This window comes from Rhinoraja longicauda, chromosome 2 (genome assembly GCF_053455715.1).
Source record: "Rhinoraja longicauda isolate Sanriku21f chromosome 2, sRhiLon1.1, whole genome shotgun sequence".
NCBI lineage: Eukaryota > Metazoa > Chordata > Chondrichthyes > Rajiformes > Arhynchobatidae > Rhinoraja > Rhinoraja longicauda.
Window position 1 is genome coordinate 25,073,373 of NC_135954.1, and position 15,896 is coordinate 25,089,268.

General features: G+C 38.0%; 1 protein-coding gene across 2 annotated transcripts in view; it reads right to left on the minus strand.

The window, feature by feature from the left end:
• Positions 1-13,666, minus strand: part of waca (WW domain containing adaptor with coiled-coil a) — a 95,754-nt gene extending 82,088 nt beyond the window's left edge. The window contains exons 1-7 of one of the 2 annotated variants that reach the window (XM_078415899.1): positions 13,427-13,666; positions 13,122-13,155; positions 11,971-12,160; positions 8,010-8,116; positions 2,926-3,041; positions 2,724-2,839; positions 743-1,051 (exon numbers count right to left, since the gene is read on the minus strand). In XM_078415899.1, coding sequence (XP_078272025.1) covers positions 743-1,051; positions 2,724-2,839; positions 2,926-3,041; positions 8,010-8,116; positions 11,971-12,160; positions 13,122-13,155; positions 13,427-13,467 — 913 coding nt within the window. In that variant the 5' untranslated portion in view covers positions 13,468-13,666. The remainder of the gene's footprint in view (positions 1-742; positions 1,052-2,723; positions 2,840-2,925; positions 3,042-8,009; positions 8,117-11,970; positions 12,161-13,121; positions 13,156-13,426) is intronic. The other variant, XM_078415905.1, reaches the window with a different exon arrangement.
• Positions 13,667-15,896: the final 2,230 nt, after the last annotated feature.

Consider the following 15,896-nt stretch of genomic DNA (forward strand, 5'->3'; position numbering starts at 1 on the left):
CACTGCCACCCAGCTTTGTGTCATCTGCAAACTTGCTAGTGTTACTTCTAATTCCTTCATCCAAATCATTAATATAATTCCTTCATCCAAATCATTAATAAATTTATTAAATAGTCTCCTGTTTAAACTTTTAACCTATTCGCACAAAAAAATGACAAACCTTGCCTCTACGATAATTTAATTTCGTGAGCCTATTACAAACAAAATCACAGATGCTCTATCAAATGTTCTCCCTAAGTTTTCGCAGTTGACTAGCAACTACATGAATATAAGCTCGAATGCAATTGTGAATAATAACAAGTATCAAAAACCAACTCTGCAAAATGCACACGAACATGCACAAATTCCAGAATTAATGTACAAAATATGACTCAATTAAAAGGAGCAACTGCATTATTCAGATATGGACTGCAGTTGTAAATTCAAATAATGAGCAATATCACAAAAATGCATCTGTTCGATTACTTAATTCTTCAGTTTGGCATTAAAATTTTCACCTCAATGGATGTTCATCTACCCCAGATGTTTTGCAACAATTTTGCAAACAGATATTAAGTTAATATTTTAAATATAACAATAAAGATGCTCAATATTGAGATCTATTTCATTAGTCCAGACACTTTAGAAGGGAGATTATTTTTCATATTTCAATTCTGTTTTTTTCATTGTTTAATAATGAGCTTTAGTGTCACTAGTGAACTAAAAACGTGCATAGAAGTCAAATATACCCCATCATACGTACCTTTCTTCTCCGTCTTCTGGTTGGGGATGGAAGGTGTGGGTGTAGGCACTTTCGGTACAGTAGCTGCTCCATTAGCATCAAAGGATTTCTTTGGATGATGCTCAGGCTGTAGACTAAAAGGACTAGAAGGAACAGTGCTTGGGTTTGTTGTTGGGAGAACCACTGGTTTGACGGGGTGCTGCACTGGGGCAGCTTCACCAGGAGTCTCTGTTCTGGGCAGTCTGTAGTCTCTGTCATTGTGTCTGTTTGTCTGGGACAAAATATTCTGGGAGAGCATACTACCGGCACCGCTGGAATGCTTGTCTTCCACTTTTCATGATTCACAAAGGAAATGTGGCAAAAAAAAATAAAAGGGGGAAATGATGAAATTAGAATTATTAGACCACTATTGGCTAATTTATTAACAGTCCCATTAATTGTTCATAATCAATGTTTTAAAATGCAAGAGTTGTTGGGATCAAAACATCTTCTCAGGATACATTAGACCTTGTATCTTTTGGTGTCACACCTGTAACATCATCCATTTGGTTCCATTTATGTATTCTGCAGCAGCAAATTTTGCAAACATTTTAACTCCAAAACAATGTCATTTAAATTAGGATAATATAAACAACGATTGTGAATCTCAGCAATTTTCCAAAGCACATGCACTCGTTAGTGCATGCTTCAGAATTAAACCGTAAGTGTTCAGCACGTGTCCTGGGCTGCACAGGTGTGAATGTCAATGCAAGAGAGACCCAATTCTGAACAAAACTCAATCTCCAAATAGGAACTGGGCAGTAGGAAATCATATCAATCTATTCTGTACATTTATTGAAAACCCAAATTATTGATGTTGGCATTGCAAATGTGCAGAATCCTTTTAGCTGTTCAACAGATGAAGATTCAGGGTCATTAGTTCCCGAGGAGTTGCTGTGGCAAGTTGGCAACTCTTGCAGACTACTTTCACCCCCAAACCAAAAATGACTTGGTCTAGAAAATAGGTATTTAACATGAAATCAGTAGCCAAAACCAAAAATCTCACATGGATTCCTATTTTCCAACAGTTCCGAAAGTAATATATACATTACATATAATTTAACATCACTCGGAAAATCATTTTATTTGTATGACCGTTTGACTTAAAACTTTCAGAAACCTTACTGCAGGCCAGAATTTCATCACCAAAACCTGGCACTCAACATCAATGAGACAGTTTTTTCACATATGACTGCTGTACTTTGATGAACATAGCGTCGACCGTACCCCAACATTCAATAAGATCACAATTGAATTAATTGCACAATTTCATCTTTACATGCTAACCCAACAACATTCAATTCCCACTATGAACAAAAAAAACTTTTAGCTTGGAGCACCAACTTAAAACGTATTTGATGCCAAAGCAGCAGTTGCTTTCTAACATAATGATGAAATTTCTTAATTCTTCAGCATCAAAATCTGCTGTAACCCCGTAGAAGACTCGATCCAAGAGACATCTTCCCAACATCAGCCCTTCAAGTAGTTATTTATTTCAGTAAGATCACCTCTCATTCTCCTACATGCTTGGAAAAATAAACTAAATCCACTCAATCTCATCGAAAAAGACGACATCCCATCCCAGCAATGTCTAGCAAACCTCAGCTGCACCCACAATTAAAGCATAAACCTGCAGATAAGCATACTTAAACTATCGTTATTGTATTCCAATTAATCATTCTTTCAATCCAATTCTTAACAAGCAAAAGTTTACATACAAGTGCCTTCCTAATTATATGCTTCACCCTGCATATGAACTTTATGTAGTTTCTGAGAATCAAGCCCTCCACCCCAAATTGTTTGTATTTATGCCGACCAAATGATCTTCATAAATATTATTCATCAATTTATTTACAATAAAATGCATGCAAATTCAAGAGATTCCAAGTTTGCATGCTAAATGAATCCTGTGAAAATAAATTTGACAATGTATTGTTTTTATCTTAAGTCTCCTGTTACTTACTTCCACTTGTAAATCCACTGCCAGTAGTTGCTTGCAAGGTTTCCCTTCTGTAATCTCGATCTCTTGGGAAGCTGTTAACAACCCCAACTTTACTTGCTTCTTTTTGTCTCTGCTCTCTACACACAAAAAAGAAACTGTTGATGCTGTGATCCATTAAAACAACTGTATAGTCGACAACATTTCTGAAAAACTGGACTTGCACCTTTCAATCCATTCTTTGGGTTTCTCCCATTGAGAAACTTCTGTCCTGCAGTTGTAGTAGTATTTTTTGCCTGAAGAGCTGATGTGCTCTGACCAGTCATCGGCTGGTTCATAAGGCTATATTAAGACAAAAAGAGTTAAATCAAAAGAGAAAATGTAAGGTAAGTGATCTGAATGGGTTCACTGCACAGCAAATCAATGCTTATTTCTACCACAATGATACAATTCGAAATCAGCTAAAAATGATAGTTAAATTTGTTTCACATTTAAAACTTGATTTAATAGTGATTCAATTTTCATAATACTTGATACAATGACAGAAGAACACAAGTATCATTTAATATGGCACATAATCCATTTAATTACACCCACTGTATTTCCACAGCCAGAGAGATTTTTGTGCTTCATGCAAAAGGTTCTGTCATTCAAAAGGCAAACAGAATAGCTCCAACTGTAAAACAAATGTCATGGACAGCCGTTATGGCAGCTTGGCCCAGTTGGTAGCACGCAACTCAGTTAGAATTTGATGGATGGAATTTGAGCAGAGAATCCAGGTTGACAGTTTGTGCAACATGGAGAGACCATTGCATGCTGGTTGCGGCTTCAGATAAATCTGCATGCTGATGAAAGGTATCAAGCGACAATCTAAATAACAATCTAAATTAAATTGTCTCACCCAAAATAAATTAACTAATCATTGCGTTCTCTTTATCATTTGTGGGCTTATTAGATTACCTCAGGCAGGTCTCTGTCTTCATTTTATTGTGAACATGGTGCAAAGCATTTTTATAACTCCAGATGTGGTCTCACCAGGGCCCTATACAACAGCAGAGGTCCTTCTGGTCTCCTAATCTGAGGAAGGACACCCTTGCTATTGAGGCAGTGCAACATAGGTTCACAAGGTTAATCCCCAGGTTGGCAGGACTGTCAAATGAGGAAAGATTGGAAAGACTGGGCTTGTTTTCACTGGAATTTAGAAGGATGAAAGGGGACCTTTAACGTATTAAATTATAAAAGGACTGGACAAGCTAGATGCAGGAAAAATGTTCCCAATTTTGGGAGAGGCCAGAACCAGGGGCCACAGTCTAAGAATAAAGGGGAAGCCATTTTAAACTGAGGTGAGAAAAAGCTTTTTCACCCAGAGAGTTGTGAATTTGTGGAATTCTCTGCCACAGAAGGCAGTGGAGGCCGATTCACTGGGTGAATTTTAAAAAGTTAGATAGAGCTCTCGGGGCTAGCGGAATCAAGGGATATGGGGAGAAGGCAGGCATGGGTGACTAATTGTGGATGATCAGCCATGATTGCAATGAATGGCAGTGCTAGCTCGAAGGGCCAAATGGCCTCCTCCTGCACCTATTTTCTGTTTCTATAACGTAAGATTCGTCATGATTTTCAAATTGCAATCAGCTGACAAAAATATCAGTTATTGCAATATTGTACTGAAATTGCTAATGGCCTATTAGCTGATATAAATTTAAATGTTAATTAATTAATGGTATCCATAGCTATGATTCAGTACAAAAGGACATACAGTACAATCACAAATCACACAGAAAGTCAAAGCATGAACTGTGCTTATCATCATCTATAGTCTTAACATTTGAAATACATTTGTTCTCCAAAAGCTATATAGCAATATTTTAAATATTCAGTGGATATATGAACCAGATTACAAAGATGAAAGCTTAAAATTTATATTTAGGAAAATATTGTAGATATTAAATGGAAACTTTTCGCACCAGAAATGGTGCTATGGTAAAACTCCCAGAATTGAATGACAATCTACTGCAGAAATTATACTTTGTAACATGATATTCTTCTGTAGGCCTGGATTCAGCCAGGAAACTTGTATGTCCTGCATGTAACAGCCTATCTCTACTAACAGCATCAACATTCAGAACGTTGTGTTTTGAACAGAAGTACTTTCTGCTGTCTTTTATTCTGCATGCTCCAAATATCAATTTTTAGGTGGGAAAGAAATTCGGCAATCATTACGCATCAAAATGAATTAAAGCAATATACTCTGTTAAAATTATGCCACACTACCCAAAAATTTAATTTGTATTTCTAAAATGAAAACAAACTCTTCAGAATACTAACTGCAATATTTTTTAAAATACTTTAAAATGACAAAATAGTTTACATTAAGGTTTCTCTCAATGCACTTTATGCTTTAATAGCAAAATATAGTACTTCATTCATTTCAAATAAACTTATCTGTTGTGTTCAGGAATTACAAAATTATGTGCTGACGATACACATAAAATAAAACCACCTATATAAAAGCATGAGATAAATTTAAAATTCACTCAATCCCAACATTTCAGGCCGTGTTAACGAAAGAAATGTTTTGAATTACAAATAACGCGCATACAAAAGTTTTTTGACATCTCATATCATGATTGTCATTCCTTTCGCCATAGAGAATTTATTTGCTTTACTCTTCCTGTGATATTAAATTGCTAATATTTAAAATAAAACTAAATTGCCATTTATGAAACACTCCTTTGAAATTAATGTTCAATGACAACAAAATACATCATATTGAATCCTCAGAAGAATAAAGTCATAGAGTCAGAGTGATACAGTGTGGAAACAGGTCCTTCGGCCCAAATTGCCCACACCAGCCAACATGTCCCAGCTACACCAGTCCCACCTGCCTGCTCATGGTCCATATCCCTCCAAACCTGTCCTATCCATGTACCCGTCTAACTGGTTCTTAAACATTGGGAGAGTCCCAGCCTCAACTACTTCCTCTGGCAGTTGTTCCATACACCCACCATCCTGTGTGAGAAAAAGTTACCCCTCAGATTCCTATTTTATCTTTTTCCCTTCACCTTGAACCTATGTCCTCTGGTCCTCGATTCCCCTACTCTGGGCAAGATTTTGTGCAACTACCCAATCTATTCCTCTCATGATTTTAAACACCTCCATAAGATCACCCCTCATCCTTCTGCACTCCATGGAATATAGACCCAGCCGACTCAACCTCTCTCTATAGGTCAGACCTCCTAGTCCGGGCAACATCCTCGTAAATCTTCTCTGAACCCATCCAAGCTTCACAATGTCTTTCCTATAACATCGTGCCCAGAACTGAACACAATACTCTAAATGTGGCCTCACCAATGTCTTATACAATTGCAACATGACCTCCCAACTTCTATACTCAATACTCTGACTGATGAAGGCCAACATGCCAAAAGCCTTTTTGACCATCTTATCTACTTGCATCTCCACTTTCAAGGAACCATGCACTTGCACTCCTAGATCCCTCTGCTCTACAACACTCCCCAGTGGCCTACCATTCATTGTGTAGGGCCTGCCCTTGTAATACGTCCCAAAATGCAACACTTCACATTTCTCTGTATTAAATTCCATCAACTTTTCCTCAGCCCACCTGGCCAATGGACCAAGATCCTGGTGTAATCTTTCACAACCATCTTCACTTTCTGCAAAACCACCCACTTTTGTATCATTAATATTTGACTGTGAACTTCAGTAGGAATGAAAGATGATTGCCATTTGTACACCTCCTGAAAAAATCCCCCCTCTATCCCCTGTGCCCACCTGAATTAGCATCCATATCCTCACATCCCCTTCCACCTATATTTCTTCCTCTCGCCTCACAGTTCACACTTCTATCCTCATTTCACACCTTTTGGCTTTTAATCTCTGGCCTTTGTACAACCATCAGCCAATTAACCCCCCCCCCCTCCCCCTCACGAGCCAAGTTTTATCTTGCCCCATCTCTGATCCAGCTTTCTCCCCCACCACAATCAGACTCAAGAAGATTCCCAACCCAAAGTATCACCTAACCATGTTCTTCAGAGATGCTGCCTCACCCACTGAGTTACTCCAGTACTGTGTCTTTTTTCATAAACCAGCATCCGCAGTTCCTTACATCTCCATACCTGGTGAACTTTTTACCCCATATAAGGGGTAATATGAGCCATATAATAAGAATTCAACATGTATAAATAGCATTCAATGTAGAAATATTTTTTTAAAATCTAGATTCCCACAATTATTGAACTGCTTTTGTTCCTGCAAGAATCAAGAACATGGCTTCTTAGGTATTGATTTGGTATTTGGTCGGGCTGCATTTGGAGTATTGCATGCAGTTCTGGTCGCCCTGTTAGAGGAGGGATGTGGAGGTTTTGGAGACTTTGCACAGGAGGATTATTAGAATAATGCCTGGATGCGAGGATGTGAGCTGTAGTGAGAGGTTGGACCGACTTGGATTGTTTTTAATGGAATACCAGAGGTGGAGGGGGAGACTGAAGAGAAGTATATACAATTATGAGAGGCATTGATAGGTTCAAAGTTTAACTTGGGGCAAGATTTTTTTTTAAATGCAGAGTGGCGAATGCCAAGAACTCGTAAACACATTTTAGAGACTTTATAGTTATGCACGACAGTTATACACATGGAGATGCAGGGAATTAAGAGATACGCATTATGTGCAGACAGATAAGATTTGGTCTTCGCATGTGTTTGGCACAGATAGTGTGGGCTGAAAGGCCTATTTCTGTGCTGTACACTGTTCTATGCTGGACTGTTCTTATAACTCCACAAGTATCAAGATCACAAATTCTAATGCTATTATCCAGCATTAGTTGGCAAGATATAATGTTATACCTGTAAACAAGTTCAAGGAAATTATTCCACATGTTGAAAGATTTGCAATTTGATTATATTACAATATACTAATACTAACTTTATAGTTTCCTGCATTAGATATTTGAAGCGATTTCACTCCATGCAAAAGGAATTATCATGCAAAATCTCAGATTACTTTACATAGCTTTCTGCATGCAAAATGGTTTAATGTGAGCTATGAAGTATTCTTAAAATATTCTGGTAGCCCTCAATTCCGCTTGAAATATTATCACATTCAAAATTAATTTTTCAAAATATCCACTAGATTATTCTGCAAATAGAAAAACAAAAAAGGCAAATTTCCAGTTTTCAGATTGCTTTATTTTTCCAGCTATCAGGTTGTTTTAGTTTTCTAAGACAGAAATATATAACTCCCATTATGTTAATGAAATATCTTTATTACTTAATTGAAAAAGAAATACTTACTGCATCTGAAGTTTTACTTGGATTGTTACTAGGATTAGAAGAATGCGAATTTGAGCTATGATGGGTACTGTTATTATGTGAATTCTCCTGTGGAGAAAAGCTGGTCCCTGAAACAAATATAGTAAACTTCTTACAAACATATATAAACAAAGTAGGTTATCCTGAACAACAATATACTTGTTTGAATAAAAAGGTCCGGCATCAGCAAAGATCACACTTTTTATTACTACTTTTCTCCCTCCCAGCAGCACCATCATCAATCCAGCCAAAAATAAATCAATTCCTTCCTGGATTTGAGCAACACAAACATTTAGCACCCTCTAATAAATCGTCCAAATGGCAATTAATCAAATGATTGACAATTATAACCATAGTTCTGTGGACAACTGGCGTTCCCTACTTTGTTCATTGTCCATTAGTTAGGAACTAATTTCGGACAAGCGATGTTTCAACAGTCTTTGCCCCAGTTTCCTATTCATTATGCAGAGGTAATGGCACAGACACAACAGGTAAAGGCAAAGATTAATTAAAAAATCAAGATGTCTATGAAATTAAATTGACTAGAACTAGAATTTCCTGAGCAAAGGATCTGTGATAATTCCCCAGTAGATATCCAGTGCAAAGAAATGATTTAAATGCTATTTTGTTTCAGTAACTTAAATGTATCAAATCAACAGCTGTGTTTATGATAATTCAATGATGGGCGGCCAATGAAGTCTGGGAAACATTAAGAAGAATCCTGCAAAAGCAGACATTTTTGGTCCTTTATAATCGTAGAATAATGCTACAGTGGTCATGGGAGATTTTAATATGCAGGTTGACTGGGAAAATTAGGTTGGTACTGGACCCAAGAAAGGGAATTGGTATAATGCCTCCGAGATGGATTCATAGAGCAACTTGTAGTGGAGCCTACCAGGGAAAAGGCAATTCTGGATTTGAATTATGTAATGAACTGGATTTGATAAGGGAACTCAAGTTAAAAGAACCATTAAGAGAGAGCGACCACAATATGATAAGTTTTAATCTGCAATTTGAGAGTGAGAAGGTGAGAACTGACGTGTATTGCAGCTGAGCAAAGGGGACTACAGAGGCATGAGGGAGGAGCTGGCCAAAGTTGACTGGAAAGGGACCCAAGCAGGGATGACGATGGAACAACAATGGCAGGAGTTTCTGGGAATAATTTGGAAGACGCAGGAAAGAGAAAGAAAGATTCTAGGGGAGAAAGAGGCGACCATGGCTAACAACAAAAGTCCAGGGCGGTATAAAACTAAAAAAGAAGGCATATAGCATTGCAAAGATTAGTGGGAAGCCAGAGGATTGGGAAGCTTTGAAAGAAAAACAGAAGGTAACTAAAAAGGCAATATGGGGAGAAAAGATGAAATACGAAGGTAAGCTAGCCAATAATATAAAAGAGGATAGATAGCAAGAGTTTCTTTGGTTATATAAAGTGTAAGAAAGAGACAAGACAGGATGTTGGAGTGCTGGAAAATGATGCAGAATTGATAAAGGGAAACAAAGAAATGGCAGAGGAATTGAATAACTTTTTTGCATCAATCTTCACAGTGGAAGACACCAGCAACATGCCTGAAATTCAAGAGAGTCGGGGGTGGCAGTTTGTGGAGTGGCTATTACCTGGGAGAAGATGCTTGGGAAGCTGAATTCTTTGACGAAGTAAATAGTAGGACAGACAAAGGAGAGTCAGTGGATGTAAATTTCCCCGGTGTGGGACGAATAAAGGAATATATTGTTTACCTAGATTTTCAGAAAGCCTTTGATATGGTGCCACGCAGGCGGCTGCTAAGATGAGAGCCCATGGTATCAAAGGCAAAAAGTGGCAATAAATGGGGTCTTTTCTGGTTGGCTGCCAGTGACTAGCAGAGTTCCGCAGGGCTCGGTGCTAGGGCTGCTGCACTTCACTTTGTATATTACTGATCTGGATGAGGGGATTGAAGCCATTGTGGCCAGGTTTGCGGATGATACGAAAATAGGTGGAGGGGCAGATAGTGTAGAGAAAGCAGGGACTCTCCAGAAGGACCTGGACAGGTTGGAAGAGTGGGCAGAGAAGTGGCAGATGGAATATAGTGTAGCAAAGTGTGGAGTCATGCATATTGATACGAATAAAGGCGTAGATTATTTTATAAATAGGGAGAGAATCCAGAGGTGCAAAGGGAGTTGGGAGTGCTGGTGCAGGATTCCCAAAAAGTTCATCTGCAAGTCGAATCAGTAGCTCAAGAAAGCAAACACAATGCTACCATTTATTTCGAAAGAGCTTGTGTACAAAAACAGGGATGTAATGCTGTGGCTCTATGAGGTGCTGGTCAGGTCACATTTGGAATATTGAGAGCAATTTTGGGCACCAAATATATTTGCCACAGAAAGCTGTGGAGGCCAAGTCAGCGGATATATTTAATGCAAAGAATGATAGATTCTTGATTAGTACAGGTGTCAAAGATTATGGGGAGAAGGCAGGAGAATGGGGTAAGGAGGGAGATAGATCAGCCATGATTGAATGGCGGAGTAGACTTGATAGACTGAATGGCCTAATTCTGCTCCTATCACTTATGATCCTTTAAATAATGGGGAAAAAAGCATTGTTTGCAATGTTCAGTGCAGTTTCCATTCAGATGCAATAGCAGACCATCTGCATCACCCTCTGAACATTGGGGACAATCACGTACGAGATGTCTGAAGTCCATGTAGATTTAAGTTTTATACAGTACCAAGAAACATTCAGCAAAGATTTCAGGATCGTATACATTAAAGATTTCATGATGAACAAAATCCAAGTAAAAGTTAGTGCAGCCAAAAACTATTTTTCTGCTAATTCATCTTATTGTCTGTTTGTTGAATTTGCAAAATGATTGAAATGTTAATTAACAGTTTAAGATCACAAAAAACAGTTTGATGAATTTGAACAGTGTCAATTGAAATGCTGTATAATCCAACTGATATTCTCCAAAAACTGTCAACAGATTTAAATAAACTAATATAATATTGTGTTCAGGGAATGGACTACATTTATGTCCAAAATCAGTTGTTAAACTGCTGGTAAGAGGGTAACAGCCTCTTTCTACTGCATGGATTGAATTTCTGAAAAGTACTGACAGTTTAATTGGCCCAATTCGTTGATTGTCAATGCAAAAATTCCATCAATTTTACTATAGAGCACAAGAGGATGTCTAACTCCGATATTATTGGTCCAGTCGGAGTATTCTTATTGCAGAATGGAAAATAAAAAGTTCCTTTTTCAGATAATTCGACAAACTAAAGGGCAGCTACCAAGTTATTTTGCAGTGGCACAAAGTTTTAAATTTTATCTTAAAACTGTGAATCTTGCAAAATATCTTCTTTAATCACCCACTCTAAATAAATAGAAATTTGTGACATATCTTCTAAAATCACCAATTATATCTTCGAGTTGTAGAAAATCCAAATTTTGTGTTGCTTTATTATGTAATCAATTCAATTCATGAAAAATGCTGTCAATAAATGTGTGTGTATAAACATAAATGATTAGAGTAAGAACATAAACAGTCACTGCAGTAAAAAGAAAAGCCAAACCAACTATGACACTCATAGTTTCAGTCAATAGACACGAGTTGGCAAGTATCTCTGCATAGTCCATATTGTTGGTGGAATTTTCTCCAGAGGAATTTCATCAACTGCATTATCAATGCATTTATAAATTAAATAGCTTTATTGCTGAATGCAAACCTACAATTGATATGAATGCTTCCTGATTCGAGTCCAAACTTTGAGATGGCGAGTTTAGCAGCTGATCCAAACACATTAGTTGTAATTGCTGTTGGGATATTGTTTGGGAAACTATATCAAAATACTTCCAACAAACAAAGCTTTACAAATATAATAAAACTATGTTTCCCACAACAGAGCAAGCAAAATATTAAGAAATTGTACAGAAATGTTTGGGTTTCTGTGTGCTGTCTGCACAATAACTTACCTCCATCTCGTTCTCTGGCTCGATGCGAGTGCACAGTTTTACTCTTGTGTCCTGTACTATCACTATGTTTATTTTCAGGACTGTTAGAACGACGCAGCATTTTACAGGGTGATGGATCTCCTGATTCTCTAGCCTTGTCATGACGATGATCACTGCTGCTTGCATGACTCTTCGATGGGTATTTAAGAGTCTGAAATAAATATATAATGAAGGAAAGTTAATTGGGACAGCTATGTACAACAAGTAAATCACCTAATCCAAGTGTTTCTCCTACACACGCAAGTTCCATGGATTTCCAAATTTGTTTTGGCAAGAGAGAAACAACAATCAAGTAAACATAACCTATTCTAGTAAACATCGACACAATGTTCTGGAGTAACTCAATGGGTCAGGCAGCATCTCTGGAGAAAAGGGATCGGTGACATTTCGGTTCGGGACCCTTCTCCAGATTGGTCTGAAGAAGGGCCCCGACCCAAAATGTCACCCATCCATTTTCTCCAGAGATGCTGCCTGATCCCGAGCTACTCCAGCATATTGTTTCTATCTTTGATATAAACCAGCATCTAGTTTCTTGTATTCTAGTAATATTATTTAAACAAGGTCTGTCTGTTTTCACACAGTACTGACATTTTAAAATAATTGTTATTTTTGTATTTCTTAATGTTTTCTTTTAAACAAATGACATTTGCTTCCAGAATGACACTGAATTTAGCATTTAAAAGCTGCAAAAATACAAACGGGGCAAACGGTTCTCCCAATCAACCAATTTTAATATGTTCACTGCAGAATGATAGGAATTTTAAGAAATTATACAATGCTTCAATTTGTATTTATGGCGAGTGAAACAATTTCTTTCGTCTTGTAAAACCGTATGACCAAAAGAAAATCTGCAGATAGAAACCTACAGATGGGGCCTAGCAATAGTTCAGCATCAATTTTCATGCTCGATGAACTCAAAACTATACAGAAACTATAAAAGTCAACGGAATAAACTGAGAAATCGAAACATAATTTCCGGGTGAAAGTTTAAAACGATATTTCGTTTTATTTTTCCCTCTTCTTACGATCTTGTTGTGGAGAGTTGAGGCCTGTTTCAGACGCACAAGCCTTCGTTAAAGTAAATGCCATTCGTTTCACTATGCGAAATATACCTGATAGGGCTGGGATTCCCTCCTGTCGTGACACCTGCAAAAATAAAATCAGAAAATAAACAGATCAGTAGTAGCGCGAGACATTTTTTTAAACTTTTAGCTAGAAAAACGGTAAATATATAGATATTTTAGAAAACCTTCCAGAGAGTAAAATGGTCACCAGAAGGGGAGGAAATTAATTTCCTCAAGTTTTTACTTATTTAGGTTTACAACAAAAATGGCGGATTGTCAAAAGAGAAGGGACATTCGAAAGAGGGAAAAAAGAGATTTGAAGAATAACAAGTAAAAAACACTAAATATCTTACCCATCATTGAGTCTCGGTTGTTTCCTTGCATACATTACCATCAATGCTGTTGTATGTGGAGTGGATCAAAACGTAAATTAGATTTTTCTAAAGGGACCAGAAATATACAGAAAAACGGACCCTTCTTATTTTTTTTAAACAGTGACGAGACTACCAACTCTGGGGATCCATCTCACACACACAAACCAACACTGAGGAGGACGAGGCCCATACTACATACGGGTAACGCGTCAGCGGTCGGTAACAGCCGACCCTCCCGCCGACGATCGGTCCTTTCCGGAAACCTTTCGGGACTTTCCGGTCAATAGACGCTCAGCAGCCAACAAAAAGCAAAACTTCAAAGACGAGGCGAGAAAAACAAGAAAAAACAATCGGATTCGTGTTGTTATTTCCGCTTCTAATTTTGTGAGCGTTATGTGTGTGTTTTATTAAGCGGCATGCTGGGAGGCAGGGTCACGTGACGGGGGCTGCGCATCGGAGGAGTGTTTACAGCAGAAAAGTCTGGTCGCTGTGGTGAAGAGGCTGTGGCTTTGTCAGTCGTTGTCAGATTAGTGATTGGAAACAAGGGGACATTTTAAAAATGAAGGGTAAATACAGATCCTGAGCGGTAATGGGGCAGTGGAGTTATGTGCATGGTGGATGTGCTGTCGTATAGGGTGTGTCAGGGAGGATAATGGCAGGTTGGGCCTGCAGGGTGTCCATGGTCATTAAACGTGCGGCATCTAGAAAACAAACAGCAGGGAATACGTGTGTGCTGGAGTTTCAGACCCGTTCCATGTAATGTTGGCATTGGTTTTTTGGCTGATGAAAAGTGTCCATAATTGCATGCATTTTTTAATTTAAAATTAATAAAGTTGGTGCACATTGAGGCACAGAAGAAAAATAGTCCCCTGACATTTTTCAGGAATTTACTAATGCTCAGTAATAGATTTTGGGAAAGGGGACGTTTCATTCGCAACCAGTGTTACATAAAAGTAAAAATCTTTCAGTTGGATAAAATTCTATTCCTACACCACGTTAGCACATGCTAAACATTGTTAACTGCAGAGTTTAAATCAACAATATTGCATATTAAAAGGAAATTTAAAAAAAAATGTGATCCCTGTAACACCGATAAAAAAATCAGATAATTGTCAGTATTTCAATCTGTACAGAATAATAAATGGGAGGGCATTATGCATAAAATGTTCATATCAAGTAATTAGAAAATTAATCAATGCCATACCTTGGATAAAATGGGAATGGTCTATTTTTTAGCCTTTGTCTTCCCTGTCTGTTGAAAAGGTGCAAACGCTGTTTGCAGAAAGCTTATGGTTGCCTAATTGTTTTGTACAAATTTATCAATGCATTCCATTTATATTCAAGCACTCCTTTCCTCTAAAGTTGCTGTTGACCAATTTTAAAGGCTGTATTTTCCTGTATGTTGGGTCTACAGCTGAATGTGTATTTGGAGCCTGCAGTATTTTCCATATCTGTCAAATTCTTACATATGTGCTACTGTCAAAGTCAATTAGCTTTGCTTGTTCATGCCAGTAAGCCACTTTGGGAACAAAACAGTGCATATTAACATTGGCATCTAAGCCCCTTACAGATGATCAGATGATATGACATGAAAATGGAGATAAATTCAGGAAAGTGAGCAAAGACAGGCATGTCTAGTTTATTTATTTTTGGATTGTAGGTATTTCTGTCAGGTGATCCTTAATTTTCACCTTGCAGTTAATTTAGGGAGCTATTAGATAAAACTGGATGCCCAACTAAGTCACATAAATGCATGTTAGGGTTATTGGGTCTCATGTTTGCTCTAGTGAAATTCAGAAAAGATAACAGTCTTGCCGAAAAGGAAATTACTGAGCAGGTTTAATGATAATTTGACGGCTTCAAGGTCACTTTTACTGATCCAGTGTCTTTAAAAACAAGTGCTGGAGTACCAGTGGGTCAGGCAGCATCTCTGGAGAACATGAAAAGGCGACATGGTGAGTCAGGACCTTTCAGACTGATTGGGGGAGGGGGAAAAAGCTGGAAAAGATGGGGATGGGACACAGTCTGGCAAGTGATGGGTAGATAGAATTGAGGGGGGGTTTGAATGGCAGATGGTTGGACAAAGCCAGAAATGAAAATACAAAAAGTGTGGGATAAGGATAGAAGAGGCACGAAATGTGAAGGAAAAGGAATACAGGTGGAAGAGAAAAGAGGAGAAAGGAAGTAATGGATCCAGATGGGGCACAGGGAAGATAGGGGGAAAACAGGGGAGGCATGTTTTTAGGTTAATTATTACATAAAATTGGAGAATGTAATGTTCATACAGTTGAATGGTAAGCTACCCAGACGGAATATGAGGTGCTGTTCCTCCAGTTTGCATGTGGAATCACTCTGGCAATGGATGAGGCCCAAAACAGAAAGGTCAGTAAGGGAAGGGCAGTTAAAATGGTGCACAACAGTGAGATCCAGCAAGCCTGAATTCTCCAAT